At 41.0% G+C, this 19,792-nt stretch overlaps 1 protein-coding gene across 1 annotated transcript in view; it reads right to left on the minus strand.

The window, feature by feature from the left end:
* Positions 1-18,177, minus strand: part of LOC127672455 (cytochrome P450 3A11-like) — a gene marked incomplete at its 5' end in the record, with an annotated part of 33,381 nt that extends 15,204 nt beyond the window's left edge. The window contains 9 exons of the mRNA XM_052167609.1: positions 602-671; positions 1,623-1,750; positions 4,375-4,523; positions 4,780-4,868; positions 4,948-5,061; positions 9,156-9,255; positions 11,092-11,144; positions 13,406-13,508; positions 18,155-18,177. Of these exons, the coding sequence (XP_052023569.1) occupies positions 602-671; positions 1,623-1,750; positions 4,375-4,523; positions 4,780-4,868; positions 4,948-5,061; positions 9,156-9,255; positions 11,092-11,144; positions 13,406-13,508; positions 18,155-18,177 (829 nt within the window). The remainder of the gene's footprint in view (positions 1-601; positions 672-1,622; positions 1,751-4,374; positions 4,524-4,779; positions 4,869-4,947; positions 5,062-9,155; positions 9,256-11,091; positions 11,145-13,405; positions 13,509-18,154) is intronic.
* Between the last annotated feature and the right edge of the window lie 1,615 nt (positions 18,178-19,792).

The raw sequence follows: 19,792 nt of genomic DNA on the forward strand, positions 1-19,792 counted from the left end.
CTGGAATCTATGATGTAGACCAGGCTGGTCTTGAACTCACAGAGATCGACCTGCCTCTGTCTCTCAAGTATAAGGATTAAATAAATGCTCTACCACTGCCCAACTATGAGTGATTTTTAAGTACAGAAGAATGAAGAGGACCAGTCCATTTGTATAAACAGGATTTCCCCAGAAGCTACTTACCTATCACACAAATGAAAAGGAAATCTTCACCATGGATTAGGATAGAAAACACATGTTCAACGGGGGCTTCCAAAGAGCTACAGTACCATTTGGGTACATGCCTTCTGACAGTATTTTAGACACAGATGTCTTGACAGAGCTCTGAGATTGTGTGATGGGAAAGACTCAGACACCACCTGTGCTCACTCAGGTAACAAACAGATCTGAGGAGATGTACATCATGGTCACATTTCATGTTAGAAGCTGATGTTTCCCGGAGAACATCCAGAAAATTCCATGTTGATAATAGCCATGTCTGTCCTTCCAAAACTCAACAACGGTATCCCTCCACCTAGAAAATCCTCCTTGTGTATTCTCGGAGCAACGTACCCACTCCCTGAGAGTTTCCTTGTCTATAGACCAGGAAGGGTTTGCTTACCTTTATGAGATTCTTTGTCTTTGGAATTTTTATGAGTGTTCATCATCAGCTGAAGAAAGTCCACTTGGTGCTGGAATCAGAAAGAGAAGTTGCAATAATGGAAGGTCAATGGTAGGGTTAAAGGTCAGAGGTAGATTAAGAGTGCAGAACATTAATTTTCTTATTTCTGAGAATTCAGTTAGCTTAAATTCACAACTGTGGCTATGATTGCTTGAGTCATCAAGGAACAAAAGCAAGAGTGGATAAACTTTCAAGTCAACTACTTTTACAATAAATTACAATAGAAACAATTTTAAACAAGCAGTTTTATTCTTTGAAAAATTTTTGAAGGAGAGGAAAATAATATTCCCCATTTTTAATTATTTGTATTTGTTATTGGAGAGTTTCATACACTTACACAATCAGATATGGTCATCTTCACCCCACTGTTTACTCCAAACAATTCTTTCTGTATTGTCTGCAACATTTCTTGCTCCACACTCTATACCCTCTTTCTTTATTTTTCCGATATATTTTTTATTTACATTTCAAATGATTTCCCCTTTTTTGGCTTCCCACTCCCCAAAAGTCCCATAAGCCTTCTTCCAGCTAGTACTACTCACAAGTATACGGCAGTGGGGCAATCTACTGCTGAATTGGAAAAATACCTGTGTCCACATCCCCACTCCACAGCTATCCACTGCCAATTGTTCCTCAGCAAAGGGCACTGCTTAGACAGACCCTTTCCCATCTATGCTGCAGTTCTGACAGTCTTGATCATGTTCAGGTCTTGTGCCATGCCAATGTTTTTCATTCCTTATACGGGATGTCCTAGTTTTCATTCCTATTGCTAAGGGTCAATTCCTGGCTTATTCTCAATCAACTTTTTAAAAATGCAACTTTTCCTCCCCAATAAAATATAAATATTCATTCTCTTTCTCTAAATCTAGCCTTTTATGCATACCATTAGCACACAGCTCACATGTTCACAGCCTAACATGTTATTAAACTGTGAACCTCTCATGAAACCACTACGTATTACCTTCTGCTTAGAAACCAGGCGGTTTTCCTTCATTCTGTCCACAAATTTTTTGAAAAATGCTATTGAATCTTTTGGGAACAAGCAGATATTTAACATTTCATAGATTGGTTTGAGGAAAGGAAAGAGTACTGGAAAAACACAAAAAGATTAGTTTTAATTGAAATGGAAGTTTCATTTAAAGAAATCATAAAGCAATCTGTATAAGAAGTCACCAGTTTCTTAACCAGAAGTCATTCTCTCTGTGACCTTGTCTCAGCACCATACTTCTCCTTCTGTGTTTTAGAGTAGCCAAAGTTGCAACATGATTCTTAAATTTAACTGTGCTCTTGGACTTCATGTAGATTCAGAAAGAAAATTCAGGAACCATTAAGATGGCTCAACAACTAAAGGTTTCTGCAGAGAAGCCTAACAACCTGAGCTTGATCCCAGGATCCCACTCTGTTGAAGAAAAGACCCAACTGCTGTAGGTGTCCTCTGACCTCCACATGCCACACAGTCACCCAGGCATGTGCATGTGTACACATATGAACAGCCAAGGCTACACAGAGAACCCTGTCTCAAAAAAAACAAAACAAAACAAAAAAAAAAACCAAAAAAACAAATTCAAACGCAGGTGACAAAAAGACAGGGAGAATGAGAAATCACATACTCTCCCACACTTCAATTCTAGCCTATATCAATAAATATGCAAACAGATATAAGTGTAGATATGATACAATGCTTAAAAGGAGACACAGAGGATAATATTAGGTGAAAAGGATGGAATGTAGACATAGGGACACATGAGCTGTGTATGGAAGTACAATTGACAGTGAAAGTGTTAAAACCATAAATGACATACCATGGTTAAATGTACCATATATATATACATACACACACATACACACACACACACACACACACATATATATACACACACACACAGAACAAAACTGTTGGCACTCCCAGAACAGTCAGGTATGATTCCCAGCATTGACACGGTTACTATCAAATTTATGTAACTCGAATACAAGGAGATTCAAGATACAATCATGGCCTCTTTAGGCACTTCATGCATGCAGGCATGCAGCACTGAATGGACTCAATACACAGAAAATAAAAATAAAAATAAAAAATCTCATAAAATGATAAAAACAATTAAGCTATGTAAAGGAAGATCTATCAAGGCAGTGGTGGTGCATTCCTTTAATCCCTGCATTCAGAAAGCAGGGGCAGATTGAGTTAGGTAAGTTCAAGACCAGCTTAGTCTACACAGTGCATTCTGGGATGCCCAAAGATAGACAGGAAAAAACCTGCCTCTAAAAAGGAAGAAAGACAGAGACAGCGAGAGAGAGAGAGAGAGAGAGAGAGAGAGAGAGAGAGAGAGAGAGTGAGAGAGAGAGAGAGAGAAAGAGAGATAGAGGAGGGAAGGAAGAAGATCTAAAATCATACATTAAAATATATACATCCTGCATTTTTGGCAGACATTTCTACATACAGTAGCCATAGCTACTATACACAATGTGTGTTCAGTTGCTTAATATGTTAAAAATTCAGTTACTTTTTGATTCAGCAATGCTGATTCTGAATGTAACCTCCCAACACAAAACCAAATATTTAAACTTAATCTTGTATATGTAAGCTCATAGCAGTGATTCATGGCAAACATATGAAACTAACATCAATATCCATCAACAGAAAGGGAATATAATTTTCTCATAGACACAGGACACAGCGAGGCTTTCTTCATTTAATATTGTGCTAAATGAAAGAGGCCCATCACAGAGACCACAGAGTCTATGATCTCATTGATGTAAAATTCCCAGAATACTCAGATACAGAGGAAGTGAATGGGTGGTTACTCATGTCAAGATTGCTTGAACATTGCAACATGGCTAGAACAAAGTCCTCTATGATTGACATTGGTAATGGGCCAGGTAGCCTTCAATCAATGCTTGTTCATAAGAAATCAAAGTACTGAGAATAAGGGGCTCTTGGGTGCTGAGCCCTAAATAGAGCATCTATATCAGCACCCCACCCATCAAGGCTCAAGGAACATCATGAAAGAGGATGTGGAACTAATGTCAGGGACAGGAACAGGGAGTGTGGAATTCCATATCTGAAACATGGGCAGGGCTCTCTCCTGAACTGACCTCCTGCTTCAGATCAAGCCAATAATACAGATCAGCATTCTAGGAGGCAGCTCTGAATGGACTCAACTGGCTACTAAGGCAGAGAAAAGGACAGTAAATGGGAGGAAGATGTGTTGGGATGTCTAAGCGACATGGGAAATAAAAGTTATGGGTGTGTGTAATCAAGACAGATGGTATACATGTATGATATTGCAACCATGGATAGTTCTGGACTTAGAGACAAATTTGGGTTTGCACAAATTAGTATTTATACAAAGAAAACAATTCTAAAACCAGGACTCAGAGGTGTACACTGTATTCATAGCCCTCAGGAGACAGAGGTAGAGGGATCACTGTAATTTCAAGGGCAGCCTTGAATAAACAGCAGTTTCCAGGCCAGTTAAAGCTACATGTTAAGACCCTGATTAAAGATAAATAAAGTTTAAATCAGAAGTAATTGGGCTACACATCTTCAAAAGTTCTCAAAATCCTGAACTGTGCCTTTAGGGGATAAATCATATGACAGGCGAACTACACACCAATAGAGCCAATTGTCTGGAGGAATTGAGAAAGAAAAAGGCAGAACTGACACTCATGGCCACAGACAAGACCAACGAAAAAAAGTAGAACGGTTCACTCACCTACTGACAGGAACAACGGATCAAAAATATCATATCTAAAGAGCTTCTTGGCTTTCTCCACAAAAGGATCCTTCGGATTGTTGAGAGAATCAATATTCACTCCAAATAATGTGCTTGTGATCACATCCATGCTGTAAGCACCTAATGCTCTGAGGAAAGAGAAGCTTGGAAATTTAACATGTGTCAGAGAGTGGGAAAAAATTCTCAGGAGACAGGTAAAGCCACCTTAATAAGAACTAAGCTCTTTGCACCTTCCCACAATCTACCTCTGAAAAATTCTTACTCTCATGTGTCTTCCTTTTAAACTATATTTAATGTCATCTAGTGTCTAAAGGGGCAAGAACAAGCAGCTGGAGCTGCACCCCAGGGGCCCTTCCTCTCCCAGAACCACAGTGAGGGACTCACTGTTTCACAGCAACAGGCTTGTCTTTCTCTGCCTCTTGCCTCAAGTATTTTACCAAAATGTTTCCATACTGTTCCATGACAGGGAACATCTAAACAAAGCAGAAAAGCGTCCACAGTTAGGATGGGGACTCCGGTCACACAGGCTGCAGTTAAAAGAATTTCACTCACCTCCTTGAGTTTTCCACTAGTGAATGTGGGGGACAGCAAGGCTCGATATCTTTTCCATTCCTCATCCTTAGATATGGCGACAGCTTTGCTCATGATCCCCACTGGGCCAAAATCCTAGGGTCAGAAAAAAAAAAACAAAAAACAAAAAACAAACAAAGAAACAAAAACCTCAGAATGCCTCACAGCCTATGAGAAACTGGCTGTGCACTTCCTATTGTGGTTCCAACCCTTTACATTCCAGGATCCTTTTAAATGGAAATTTCTCTGTTGTTTGAAAACTAGATCCAGGATTTGGGGAGAAGATGAGGAAAAGACTTAATCTCCAGAGCTGTGTGGTTGGCATTTGGCTTGGAGAAATATGGAAAGTTAATTTTATGTCACACAAGTTCTCTAGCTCTGAATTTACAACACGAGCAACGTATAAAAGGATGTCTATATTTACTCTCTCTCTCTCTCTCTCTCTCTCTCTCTCTCTCTCTCTCTCTCTTCTCTCTCTCTCTCTCTGTGTGTGTGTGTGAGTGTGTGTGTGTGTGTGTACATATGAATGCTGGTGCATGTGGGAACATGAAAGATATCTTAGTCTCCAGGTGAGCTAAGGCTTGAAGCCCGAGAAACTCTGAAGGGACTATAGGCACTTCACGTGTTCCTGGGTATCAGGTCCCTGTCACTAGCCGCAGCCGCCCCCCCCCCCCATAGATTTTTGGCCTTCAGTCACATAAGGGCAATGCACCAAGCCCCTCCACATGTAGAAGGTGTGACCTGTGGTCAAATAGGCTTAAGACAGATCTCCATTTTAACAAGGGACCTAAAGGCCTGGAGGGTGTAGCCAATAAGCAATCCTTCCCAGCCCCTCCTCCCTGGTATTTAATTTTAGGCCCACCCTGAGAACTGTAGTATGGTTGTATAAATCCATTTTCCACTATGACAACTTTAAAACCATAGCCTGCCTCTTTTCATCAGGATCTGCCTTGGGGAGCCATGGAGAAGGCCTTTGTCTATGGAGCTGCTGTCTAGTCTCCTGTAGAAGGCCTCTCTCTGCTCCCAGCCATGGCCGCCACCTAGCCTAAGATGAAGCCTGCCACCAGCCATGATGCCAAAGACTCTACTCGCTGGACCAGACAGAGCTCCCCTCTTCCCACCCCACCCCGCATCCCAGGCTTGATCCAGCCTGTGGGGGCCCCACTCTGTTCTCAGCTCTTCCTCCATTTCCAGTGGTGCCTGGATGTCCAAGAGCCTGAGAACCAGACAGCTCCAGCCTCTTTGCAAACTCGAGGACCACCGAGTCAGCTCTGGCTGCCCCACACCTCAGACTGTGCTTTCCCACCCCAGGAGTGGTGTCCCGAGGCTTCACTATACCAGACATCCACCTGGCAACAGCATGGGATAAGTAAGCATGGTCAACTTCCCTCATCCTGAATCTCTGAGCAACTGTGCCCTGCATGGATCGGACTCAGGACCCCGATAACCCTACACATACACATGCCTGTATGTGCTCATATGGAGACCAGAGGTCAGCCATGTTTCTCTATAACTCTCTATGGGATATTTTGTGTGTGTGGCAAGGTCTCTGTGAATCTAGAAGGCTCTGGCTTATCTAGAGTCACTAGCAAACAAGCCCCTAGGATCTACCTATTTCCACATGCAGCTCTAGAGTCACACAGGAACACTGCTCTGCCCAGCTTTCTTGTGGATGCTGAGGATCCCAAACTCAGGGCCTTTCCCCACTGATCAAGCTGTCCCCCAGGCCTGGGACACTTAAAGTGTTTGATATTTGTGTTTTTGTAATTTACTATTATATGGGTTTGGCTTAATATTGCTTGTGCTATAGTGTTAATTTTCATCCCCAAATCTTCTTACAAGAGCATCTGCACATAAGGCCCTGAGGGATGGTGCCTCCAGTTGACTCCAGTTAGTAAATAAATATGCCAGTAGCCATTGCCTGGGCAGAACAGACAGAGGGAGTACTTTTAGGATTCTAGGACTTGGAAAATAGAGGCATAAGAGGCAGAATAACTCTTATGCCTCTTCCTGGGCTTGGGAAGAGAGGAGGAAGAAGCAGAATCACCATGCAAAGGGCATAGGAAAAGCTGGACCGTTGTAGTACTTGCCTTTAATCCCAGCACTTTGGAGGCAGAGGCAGTTGGATTTCTGAGTTTGAGGCCAGCCTGGTCTACAGAGTTAGTTCCAGGACAGCCAGGGCTACACAGAGAAACCCTGTCATGAAAAACCAAAAATAAAAATTCAAGTGAGTGGCTCTAATGGCCACGTTCCTATTTGGCTCTGTGGTAGCAGAGATAAAGCATATTTTTAAAGAATGCTAATTTTGGAATACCAGACTGGAGTGTTTGCTAGCCTCAGGAACGATTTGAAGTGCCCAACCATTACACTAGGAAATAAATATTAATAATTAACTTGTGCGCACATGTGTGCATGTTTATTTGTGTGTGTGTATCTGTCCGTGTGTCTCTATGTGTCTGTGTGTGTAGTGTATCTCTCTGTGTGTGTTTCTTTTGGTGTTATGTCTCTATGTATGTGTCTTTATTTGTGTCTATATACCTGTCTGTATGTGTCTGTGTGTGTCTGTCTATATCTGTCTGTGTGTGTGTGTCCATGTGTCTGTGTATTTATATATCTGTGTTTGTGGTTGTTTCTGTGTCTATGTATGTGTCTGTCTCTGTGTGTCATAGTCTGTCTCTATGTATTTGTCTGTCTGTGTGTGTGTGTGTGTGTGTGTGTCTTTGTTGGTGTATCTGTCTCACTGTGTGGGTCTCTCTCTCCCCTCTCTTTCTGTGTGTGCATGTGTATCACTTTGTGTGTATCTCTCTGTATGTGAGTGTACATATGAATACTACTGCACATGCCCACGTGTGCCCATGTGGAAACCAGAGGTCAGCCACCTTTCTTTATAATTATCTATGATGTTTTTGTGGCAAGGTTTCCCCTCGAATCTAGAAGGCTCTGGTTTAGCTAAAGTAGTAAGCAAGCAAGACCCTAGGAAGCAAATGGAGGGAACTGGAAACTATCATCCTCACTGAAATAATTGAGCCCCCCCCCCCAAAAAACTCCCATGGTATGTACTCACCTATGAGTAAGCATTAGCCATACAATACTGGGTAACCATGCTATGATCCATAGACTGAAAGAAACTAAGTAATCAGGAGGACCAAAGGGAAGAAGCATGAATCTCACAGAAGGGGAAACAAAATAGACTTGGGAGGTGGATGGAAGGAGGGAACTGGATGGGAGAGGGAGTGGAGAGGGGAACAGGGAAGAAGATCAAGTGTTGGGGGTTAGAGAGGACTGAGAGAGATAACAGGAATTGGGAGGAGTCATCTCTGGGACTAGCTGGAAACCTGGGAAGGCATAGGCTCTGAGAAGTCTTTGGGAATAACACTAGCTAAGACTCCTAGTAGCTGTGGACACAGAGACCGACATAGCCAACTCCTGTAGATAAGCAGGACTCCCAGAGGAGGGAGGAAGCAAATCAATCCACACACAAAACCATCCACCCAAAATCTGTCTTGGTAAAAGCGGTACAGGGATACAGATGAATGAATGACCAAGTAACGACTGACCAAACTTGAGACCCATACAATAAGAGACAATATAAATGATACTCTGCTTTCAGAAAGGGACCTAGCATAACTGACTCTTGAGAGGCTTCATCCAGCAAAAGATGAAAATAGGTGCAGAGACTGCCAGCTAAACATCATCCAGTACTTGGGGAGACCTGGGGATGAGCCAGGGATAGGTTTGACTAGATCAGAATGGTCAGGGACCCTAAAGAAGACATACAGAGTCAACTAACCTGAGCCCATGGTGGCTAACAATGACTGAACCACCAAACAGCTTGCAGGGGCTGGACTTAGGCTATCAACATATTAGTGGCAGATATGCAACTTGATCTTTGTGTTGGTCTCCTGAAAATTAGAGCTGGAGCTGTCTCTGAATCAGTTGCCTGCCATTAGATCTCCTCCTGCTACGTGGACTGCCTTGTTGGTAGAGGATGCACTTAGTCCTGCTGCTGCTGGATGTCCCAGGGCAAGGCGGGACACAGGGGGACTTTCCCTTCTCTAAGGAGGAGATGGGGATATGAGGGAAGGGATCAGAAAGGGTGGGACTGAGAGGAAAGGAGGGAGGGGAGCTACAATCAACAAGTAAATGAATAAATAAATTAATCAATTAAAAAAAAACCCAGTGTGACCTACCCGTCTGTTTGTGAAGAGAGAAAAACATTCCTTCACCAGCACATTCTTAATCATCTCTGGGTCCGTGATGGCAAACAGAGGCACTTGACCATCAAACAACCTGTGTGGGGAAGACAGCTGATGAACCAGGTTCTGAAGTGAGAGCCACACCTAGACATTGATCCTAATGCTGCAGGACCTGCATTCTGCTTGTATAATACAGGGTCACTGGAGTTTCCAATTCGGCTTATGGATTCTGACCATGTACACAATGGAGTCTTTGTAAAAGGATAGGAAGTATCATTCAAGACACAATGAGTCAATTAAAGATGAAACAACTCTGAAAGGCATCACACTTACAAATAAGAAGATCACAAATGAAAAATTGCTAAGTTTGCTAGAACTGTATATGTTAGAGCTCCCTATAGCATTTTCAATGATTTTGCATATTTCAAATATTTCAAGGAGCTGAAGAGACGGCTCCACAGTTAAAGCACATACTGTTCTTACAGAGGACCCAAGTTTGGTTCCTACAACCACATTGTGTAGCTTGCAACCACCTGAAACACCAGCTCCAAGGATATCCAATACCTCTGGAGTACACTGTAGTCAGAGGCAGGCAGATATCTGTGAGTTCAAGGCCAGCCTAATTTACAAAGCAAATCCAGGACAACCAGGGCTACACACAGAGGAAACCTGACTTGAAAACAAATAATCTTAAAAATATTAGAATATGTCAACATTTGGTGTTGGGATGCAGCCCAGTCTTAGGATGCCTGCCTAGGGTGGTATTGACACATTGAGATGAAAACATAGAATTTAACTGAGGTGACTGTATCTTCTTCTCTGAGGCTTAGTTAGTATTGAAGAAAGGGCAGGAAAACATGACAGCCAGGAAGCAGAGGGGAGAGCTGCACAGACTGCCTTCAGTACTACTGAATTCACTGCAGCTGGGATCACATCCACACACCCTGAGCATGACTGTCAACATTCCAGCAGAAGGTTTAAGGTCCTGACCCTGCCTGGGGATTTGCACACATCTAGTTCCTGGAAGGAGAAAGAAAAATGGCCCAAAGAAAGAGGTACCTGATGATGTCAGCTCAGTCCCTGGGATCTACATGGTAGAAAGAGAACTGAATGGCATAAACTGTCTGATATACACTTTTACCAAAAATCTTGACAGAGGCTGAGGACTTGGCATGACAGATGAAGACTGATGACCTGAGTTCAATCCCCTGGAAGTAGATAACTGACTTATACAAGGTATGTACATGCACCAAGAGATATCTCCCTTCCAGGAAAAGAAGTTGATTTAAATTAAAATATAAACAACAACAATGCCTATATAAGCACAGATGAAGTTTTTGTCTCAATGCTAAGCAACACTAATTTACCACACACTTAGCTAGGTCACCACACCCCTACTATCAAATGGCATACTAAAATCAATAATGAAGTGAAGGAACGTGGGCTTCTATAGGGAAATGAGCCATTGTGGCAAAGAGGTAGAACAAGACTTTTGCCAGAGCAGATAAGAATTCCCTGAAGCAATATATTTCATGTCAAGAATAGGACGTTTCAGAAGAGAAAATAAATTAGAAGAGGACCCTAGATAAAATGCAAGGCCTGAGGGGATACTCAGGGGCCCCCATACTCTCAGAGGAGGGAGAAGGGAGAGACTGTGTGAAGGGAATAGGGGTGAGGGTATTGACCAGGTTGTAAAGTGAACAAATAAATAATTAATGGAAAAAAATCAAGTCCATGGAACATCGAAGCCTGTCAAAAAGCCACAGTGTGCAATGTTTTCATGTCAATTATACCTTTGAACCAAGCACTTAATGACATGCAGTAATACCTTTACACAGAGAGGTGCATGGCTTCAATACATTGCTCTTGCACCAGTGGAGTGCCTCCTCCTAGAAATAGTCAACTCGATGGAGCTTTCCAGAATACTCACCCCCAAATTTTTCCATACTTTTTATTGCACTCCATGTCAAATTTCCAGAAGCCCTGGAAAGAGAATTAGTATGAAATCAATAATTGTCCTGTATGTACTGACCATTCTGTAGCCAGAGCATCAAAAACCACAAATACCATGAAGTCAGATGTATTGTCTCTGAAACAGAAAAACTATTATACAGAAATGTTGACATGTCAATAGCAGGATTCATTGGTGGGAAAAGACAGGATGAGAGAACAGGACACATGACAACTTCTTGAGTCCTCTGCATACAGACTCATGGACCTAAGCATGTATGCAGACAACACATACACATACAAATAATAATAACAATGATAATGATTATGATAATAATTAACAAAATTGCTTTAAAAATAGCAAGGTAAGCACAGATCCTGGAGGAAGAAAATCTTGAACAGGCAACAGCACAAGCTTTGCCACTTGGACTCTGGGTGTGAGCTTGGGAATGTCGGTGTGAGGGACTGACCATGGTCCAGATATCAAAAAGCAGGTCACAAACTGTCACCTAGACTTAGAGCCTATATAACACAGTTACAGCCTTATTACTCAATTTCCTAATAATTTTGTTAAATAATCCTTTCCCTAGTGGCTTTGCATTTATCAAATCGTTAAAAGGAAAAAAAAGAAGAAAATAAAAATGCATTATGAAGGTAAGGATCTAAGGGGACTGAAAATCATCACCTATCTCAAATATTCTCACTTGCTATTTAGACTCATGCTTAAAATTTCTACCTTTAAAGGAAGAGAGGCGGCTATAGGTACATATCAGTATCTACTGTAGAGCAGTTTCCCTAGCATGTGAAGATTGTGGATCACATCCTCAGCACCAACAAAAAAAACCCTAAAATATGTTACAGAACCCACTTTCTGCATCTCACGTCTATTTCTAACTTTAGCTCCAGGGAATCCATCACCCACTTCTGTCCATAGCTTCTGCACTCGTATGCACACCCATATACAACCATGTACACATAAAATTTTTCTAAATGAAGCAGTCACTAACCAGAACCCCAGTACCTAAAAGAAGAGAGAAGCAAAATGCTCTAGTTCTGAAGAACACAAACATGAATAGTGCATGTTGGGTCTACTGCTACAGAAAAAAACTTCATGGGTTCAAAGATTAAGTAGAGAACTCAAGTATAAGAAAAGCCTCCCAAATGTGGGAGATGGGGGTCTGTGATAAGCTGATGCTTCAGAAAGATTCAGAAAATAGAACAACAGTGTCACTTTTAAGACCTCATACAAAGATCATTTTAATCTAGTAAATGCAGATTGGTGTCCTAGAAGATGGAAACCCCTTCAAGATTTTCTTCAAATAACAACAGCAGTGACATCCTGAACTCTACACTGAGCAAGAAACAAACTCTTCCTTTACTGCTCACAATATCAGAGCATCATGTCCTCAGCATCAAGATTGAATGAGACAGAGATCTGGGCATTTTACTCAAGGTGAATTTCAATAAATTGACACTAAGGCCAGTGAGATGGCTCCAAATGAAAAGGAACTTGCCACCAAGCCTGATAACCTGAACTTTATCCCTAAGACTCAGATTTCAGGGAAGGTAGACTGACTACCACAAACTGATCTCTGATCTACAAACGCTTTCTGTAGTATATACATAACCTCACCCAACAATAAATAAATTGAGGGGTGACAATGGGAGCTATGGAGATCCTTGAGTGGGAGAAACACCCTGTGGAAACCAGAATTTGACTCTGAAGATCTGTGTAAGTGACTGGCAGGAGGTAATAGAACCAACTTGGAAGAGTCAGAGACAAGGAAACCTGAGAGCAAACTAGCTAAATTGGTCAAGTCAGAGAGATCCCAGTCAAAGTGAGAGACTCTTCCTCAAAGATCTAAGTGCAGAACAAACACAAGACACACATTGTCAACCTCTGACCTCCTCATACACACAAAACGCATACATATGCCCCTGCACACACATATAGCCACTAGCACACATGAAAATACATATATACATACCATAAATACACACACATACATACACACACAGTATCAACATTCACACACATACATGCATATGCCCCTACAAATACATATAGACATTCATATGCATGCAAATGCTATATACATACTATAAAAATATTCACAAAAAATATTTTATTAGTTTCATAAGGCAAAAAGAGTCTGAGAGGACCATTGCACATTGTCAGGAGGCAAAAGAATGAGGGTCTGATGTCTCAGGGTTTCCTCATAAGGAGCATTTAATAGAGCTAAGACATTATTGGCCACAAGAGAAGTCATATGGAAAGCTAAATCAACACTCACCTTGTAGTAATTCAGCACAGTACCTAAAAAAGGGAGAGGTTTGGGTCCAGGAATTCCCTGTTTCTTAAAAATTCCATGTGTATGGGTCCCATATCTATAAAGGGAAACAAAAAGACTTGTGGCCACACATACGCAGAAGAGAGGAGACAAGCAAGACCATCATCAAAAACTGAAACAAACCAACTACTTTGTTCCCCTTCCAACCCACCAGTTCCCAGAGAGCTTTGGGAATAGTGAGTTTGCATGTTATCCAACTGCTGGAATCCATATATGCTGAGTTCTCATGGTTCTAGGGATAACCAAAATTGAGCAAGGCCATAAATAGAATATGTGATATCATTAAACTACTAAGGGATTCTTTTGTGCATTGTGCATTCAATTGCTAATTCATGTATCCAGAGATCCAGTACAGAGCTCTGGTTCAGCCGTTGGTATTGTAGTTATCATGAAGCATCTCCTGGGTCGATATTTTGTAAACATTGTTCTCCACCATCTTCTGATTGGTCAAATCAAGGGTACAACAGCATATAGCTGTGCAGGAGAGAAAAGGGTGGGACTCTGTGCCCAGAGAGAGGGTAAGGATCTAGGTGGGACTGGAGACTCTGAAATCAGTACACTAGGAAGAAGGAGGTGTCAGAGCAAGACTGCAATGGCAGGTAACAGGGTGGGAAGTATGCCAGGCCATCATAGTCAACTTAAAATAGCTCAGAATCTGTCCCGCTTAGTGCCTGAAGCTTTAAAATTATATATGTAAAGGTCTCAGTGTCATTATACAAACCAAGGTTGGGCATAGAATACCCCATACTTTTACACTAAATCCTAAAAGAGGAAGTTGTAAAAGGGTGCAGGATGGGGTGCTCAGCACATCTTCATAACATCAGTGTGAACTTTAAGAGTTAGTACCACTGGGGCTATAGCTCATAAGGAAAGAGTGTGCCTAGCATATACAGGCTCTGGCTTGTTCCACCTTATAACCAAAACATGAAAATACAAAATTAACTTGTTTGTCATTCCCTTTGGGGCCTTTAAGATGACTTCACAAGTAAAGGCACTGACTGACAATGTTGACAATCTGAGATTGATCTTCACACCCTGTATGATAGGAGAGAACTCATTCTGAAAAGTTGTCCTCTGACCCCCCCCCACACACACACACACTGTAGCATGTGCTGGGCCTAAGCACAGCAAATAAAAATATGATATTTGAAAATATTTGACAAGAGTTAATTTTAACTTCTGCTATGTCTTGGAGGAGGTCTGTGTTCTGAGTATTCAGATTCTGGGTTCTGTACACTGAGACTTTGACACAGTCTAGACATCAACAATGACATAAGTATGAAAGAATCTCCTGTATCATTGTGGTATAAAGAATGATCGAGAGGGAGCCCTGTAGTCTGAAGTCGCCACCATCTTGGCTCCTGTGACCAAGCAGTCAGCTCAGCCAGGTACACAGGGAACAACAGAGTGAACGATCACTCAGGACACAGTTCACCTGGGTTCCTTCTACACATAGGAGCTAGACAGCTCTACAAGTGCCTGAAAATGAATCCTGCAAGAGAACATTTGACCTGCAGGGAGTCCTGCGCTTAGAGGGAGTCCTGCTCTCAGAGACCTGTGCCACATCTGACATGGGGAAGATCCCGCTTCCTGATACTCTCTAGAGACCTGGCAGGAGCAGGTTAATTGCCACTGCCTCATCCATCGAATGTGGTAGACCTGTGCCACATCTGACATGGGAAAGATCCTGCTTCCTGATACTCTCTGGAGAACTGGCAGGAACAGGTTATTTGACCTGTGCCCCTTCTGACACAGGGAAGAGCTTACTTCCTGATACTCTTTAGAGAATGGGCAGGAACACGGCATTCAAGAACTGGCAGGAGTAGGTCATTCGAAAACTGGGACCAGTAGGTACATTTGAACTGGTAGAAGTGAGGCATTTGAAAGACAGCATCAGAAGAGCATTTTAAATCTGGCAGCATCAGAACATTTGAGAAATAGCAACCTGAAGGGCATTCACCCCTTGCAAAGTCTGCCACAGGAAAGACCCCATCCCCTGATACTTCCTGTAGAACCAGCTGCTTGCAGGGAATTGGTGAGAAATTGAATCCCAGGAGTATAGAAACACAGGCCAGCAGGCCAGAGAAGATAGTGACAGCAAGACCAATTAATACCAGAGATAACAAGATAGCCAAAGGCAAACACAAGACCATTACCAACAGTAACCAAGGCAACATGGCACCATCAGAACCCAGTTCTCCAACAACAGCAAATCCTGCATACTCCATAACATCAGAAAAGCAAGAGCTAGTTTTAAAATCATATCTCAACTGGGCAGTGGTGGCACATGCCTTTAATCCCAGCACTTGGGAGGCAGAGGCAGGCAGATTTCTGAGTTCGAGGCCAGCCAGATCTACAGAGTGAATTTCAGGGCAGCCAGGACTACACAGAGAAACCCTGTCTCGGAAAAAAAAATAACTCATATTGTTGATGGAAGACTTCAAGAAAGACATAAATAATTCCCTTAAATAAATACAGGAGAACGTGGGTCAACAGGTAGAAACACAAAAATCCCTTAAGGAAAGGCAAGAGAATTTGGATCAAAAAGTAGAAGCCCTTAAAGAGGAAACACAAAAATCTCTTAAAGAAATATGGGAGAACATGGGTCAACAGGTAGAAGCCCTTAAAGAGGCAATACAAAATCCCATAGGGAATTATGGGAGAACATGTTATAACATGCAGAAGCCCTTAAAGAGGAATCACAAAAATCTCTGAAAGAAACACAGGAGAACATGGGTCAACAGGTAAAAGCCCTTAAAGAGGAATCACAAAAATTCCTTAAAGAATTTCAGGAAAAAACAAACAAGTGAAGGAACTGAACAAAAACGATCTAGGATCTGAAACTGGAAATAGAATCAATAACGGAATCACAAAGTGAGACATCTCTGAAGATAGAAAACCTTGGAAATAATTCAGGAATCATAGATGCAAGCATCAACCACAGAATACAAGAGATAGAAGAAAGAATCTCAGATGCTGAAGATTCCATAGAAAACATTGACTCAACAGTCAAAGAAAATGCAAAATGCAAAAAGTTGGAACCCAAAACATCCAGGAAATCAAGGACACAATGAGAAGACCAAACATAAAGATTATAGATATAGAAGAAAGTGAAGATTTACATCTTAAAGGCCCAGTGAATATCTTCAACAAAATTATAGATGAAAACTTTCCTAACCTAAAGAAAGAGATGCCCATGAACATACAAGAAGCCTACAGGTTTCTAAACAGATTGGACCAGAGCAGAAATACCTCCTGTCACATAATAATCAAAACACCAACAAAATGCACTAAACAAAGAAAGAATATTAAAAGCAGTGAGAGAAAAAGGTCAAGTAACATATAAAGGCAGACCTATCAGAATTACACCAGACTTCTCACCAGAGACTATGAAAGCCAGAAGAGCCTGGGAAGATGTCAGACAGACCCTAAGAGAACATAAATGTGAGCCCAGACTACTATACCCAGCAAAACTTTCAATTACCATAGACGGAGAAAACAAGACATTCCATGACAAAAGCAAATTTACACAATATCTTTCCACAAATGCAGCTCTGCAAAGGATAATGGGTGGAAAATACCAACACAAGGCAGCAAACCACACCATAGAAAAATCAACAAGGTAATCTTTCAACAAACCCAAAAGAAGATAGATATACAAACAGAATTTCACCTTTAACTAAGAAGATAACAGTAAGAAACAATCACTTTTCCTCAATATCTCTTAATATCAATGGTCTCAATTCCCCTATAAAAAGACATAGACTAACAAAGTGGATACGTAAACAGGACCCAATGTTTTGCTGCACACAAGAAACCCACCCCAGTGAAAAGACAGTCACTATTTAAGAGTCAAAGGTTGGAAAACAATTTTTCAAGCAAATGGTCCCAAGAAACAAGATGGAGTGGCCATTCTTATATCAGATAAAATTGACTTTCATTCAAAAGTTGTCAAAAAAGATAAGGAGGGACACTTCATACTGGTCAAAGGAAAAGTCTACCAAGATGAATTCACAATTCTGAACATCTATGCTCCAAATGCAAGGGCACCCACATTCATTGTAGAAACTTTAATAAAGCTCAAAGCACACATTGCACCCCACACAATAATAGTAGGAGACTTCAATACCCCACTCTCAAAAATGAACAAATCATGAAATTAGAAGCTAAACAGAGATACAGTGAAACTAACTGAAGTTATGGATCAAATGGATCTAACAGATATTTAGAGAACATTCTACCCTAAAGCAAAGGGATATACCCTTTTCTCAGCACCTCAGGGTACCTTCTCAAAAATTGACCATATAATCAGTCACAAAACGGGCCTCAAAAGACACAGAAATATTGAAATTATTCCATGTATTTTATCAGATCACCACAGCTGGTCTTAAGCTCAAACAAAAACAATGAAAAACCCACATACACATGGAACTTGAACAATGTTCTCCTCAATGATAGCTTGGTCAAGAAAGAAATAAAGCAGTTAAAAACATTTTAGAATTTAATGAAAATGATGACACATCATATCAGAATTTGTGGGGCACAGTGAAAGCAGTGCTAAGAGGAAAACTCATAGCTCTGAGTGCCTCCAAAAAGAGAATGGAGAGAGCTTACACTAGCAGCTTGACAGTGCACTTGAAAGCTCTAGAACAAAAGGAAGCAAATACCCCCAAGAGGAGTAGATGACAGGAAATAATCAAACTTAGGGCTGAAATCAACCAAACAGAAACAAAAAGAACTACCCAAAGAATCAACAAAATAAGGATCTGGTTCTTTGAAAAAAAAAATCAACAAGATAGATAAACCCTTAGCCAGACTAACCAGAGGTCACAGAGATAGTATCCAAATTAATAAAATCAGAAATGAAAAGGGAGACATAACAACAGAAACTGTGGAAATTCAAAAAATCATCAGATCCTACTACAAGAGCTTATACTCAAGAAGGTTTGAAAACCTGGATGAAATGGACAATTTTCTAGATACATACCAGGTGTCAATGTTAAAACAGGATCAGATAAATCATCTAAATAGTCCCCTAAGTCCTGAGGAAATAGAACCAGTCATTAATAGTTTCCTATCAAAAAAAAAAAAAAAAAAAAAAAAAAAAAAAGCCCAGGACCAGATGGGTTTAGCAGGGAATTCTATCAGATCTTCAAAGAAGAATTAATACTGATACTCTTCAAACTTTTCCATGAAATAGAAACTCAAGAAATACTACCCAACTCATTCTATGAAGCCACAACAACCCTTACACCTAAATCAAACAAAGACCAAACAAGGAAGGAGAACTTCAGACCAATCTTCCTCATGATCATTGATGCAAAAATGTTGAACAAAATCCTGGCCAACCGAATCCAAGAATGCTTTAATCCACCATGAGAAGGTAGGCTTCACCCAGGGATGAAAGGATGGTTCAATATATGGAAATCTGTCAATGTAGTCCACTACATAAACAAACTAAAGGAAAAAACCCATGGTCATTTTATTAGACGCTGAAAAGGCTTTTGACAAAATCCAGCATCCCTTCATGATCAAAGTCTTGGACAGATTGGGAATCAAAGGTCCATACCTAAACACAGTGAAAGCAATATACTGCAAACCAATAGCCAACATCAATTTTAAATGGAGAGAAACTTAAAGCAATCCCACTAAAATCAGGGACCAGACTAGGCTACCAACTCTTTCCCTATCTATTCAAGATAGTACTTGAAATCCTAGCTAGAGCAATCAGGCAGCAAAAGGAGGTCAAAGGTATACAATTTGGAAAGGAAGAAGTCAAAATATGCAGATGATATGATAGTATACTAAAGTGACCCCAAGATTTCCACCAGAAAATACCTAAAGCTAATAAACAACTTCAGCAAAGTGGCGGAATATAAAATTAACTCAAGCAAATCAGTAGCCTTCCTCTACTCAAAGGATAAACAAGAGGAGAAAGAAATTAGGGAAATGACTCCTTTTACAATAGTCCCAAATAATATGTCATACCTAAGTGTGACCCTAAGGAAGATCTATATGACAAGAACTTTATGTCTCCGAAGAAAGAAATTGAAGAAAGTCTCAGAAAGTGGGAAGATCGCCCATGTTCATGGATTGGTAAAATCAATATATTAAAATTGCCATCTTGCCAAAAGCAATCTACAGATTCAATGCAATCCCTATCAAAATCACAAATAAATTCTTCAAAGATGTAGAAAGAGCAATTCTCAAATTTGTCAGAGACCAAACCCTAGAAAACCAGAGTTTCAAACTTTCCTTCAGTAAGTTCACTGGCCTTGTGGTTTACAGCAACCCCCGCCCCTTCTTCACACAAGGCTGATCAATTGGTTC

Source organism: Apodemus sylvaticus, chromosome 22 (assembly GCF_947179515.1).
Source record: "Apodemus sylvaticus chromosome 22, mApoSyl1.1, whole genome shotgun sequence".
Classification (NCBI taxonomy): Eukaryota; Metazoa; Chordata; class Mammalia; order Rodentia; family Muridae; genus Apodemus; species Apodemus sylvaticus.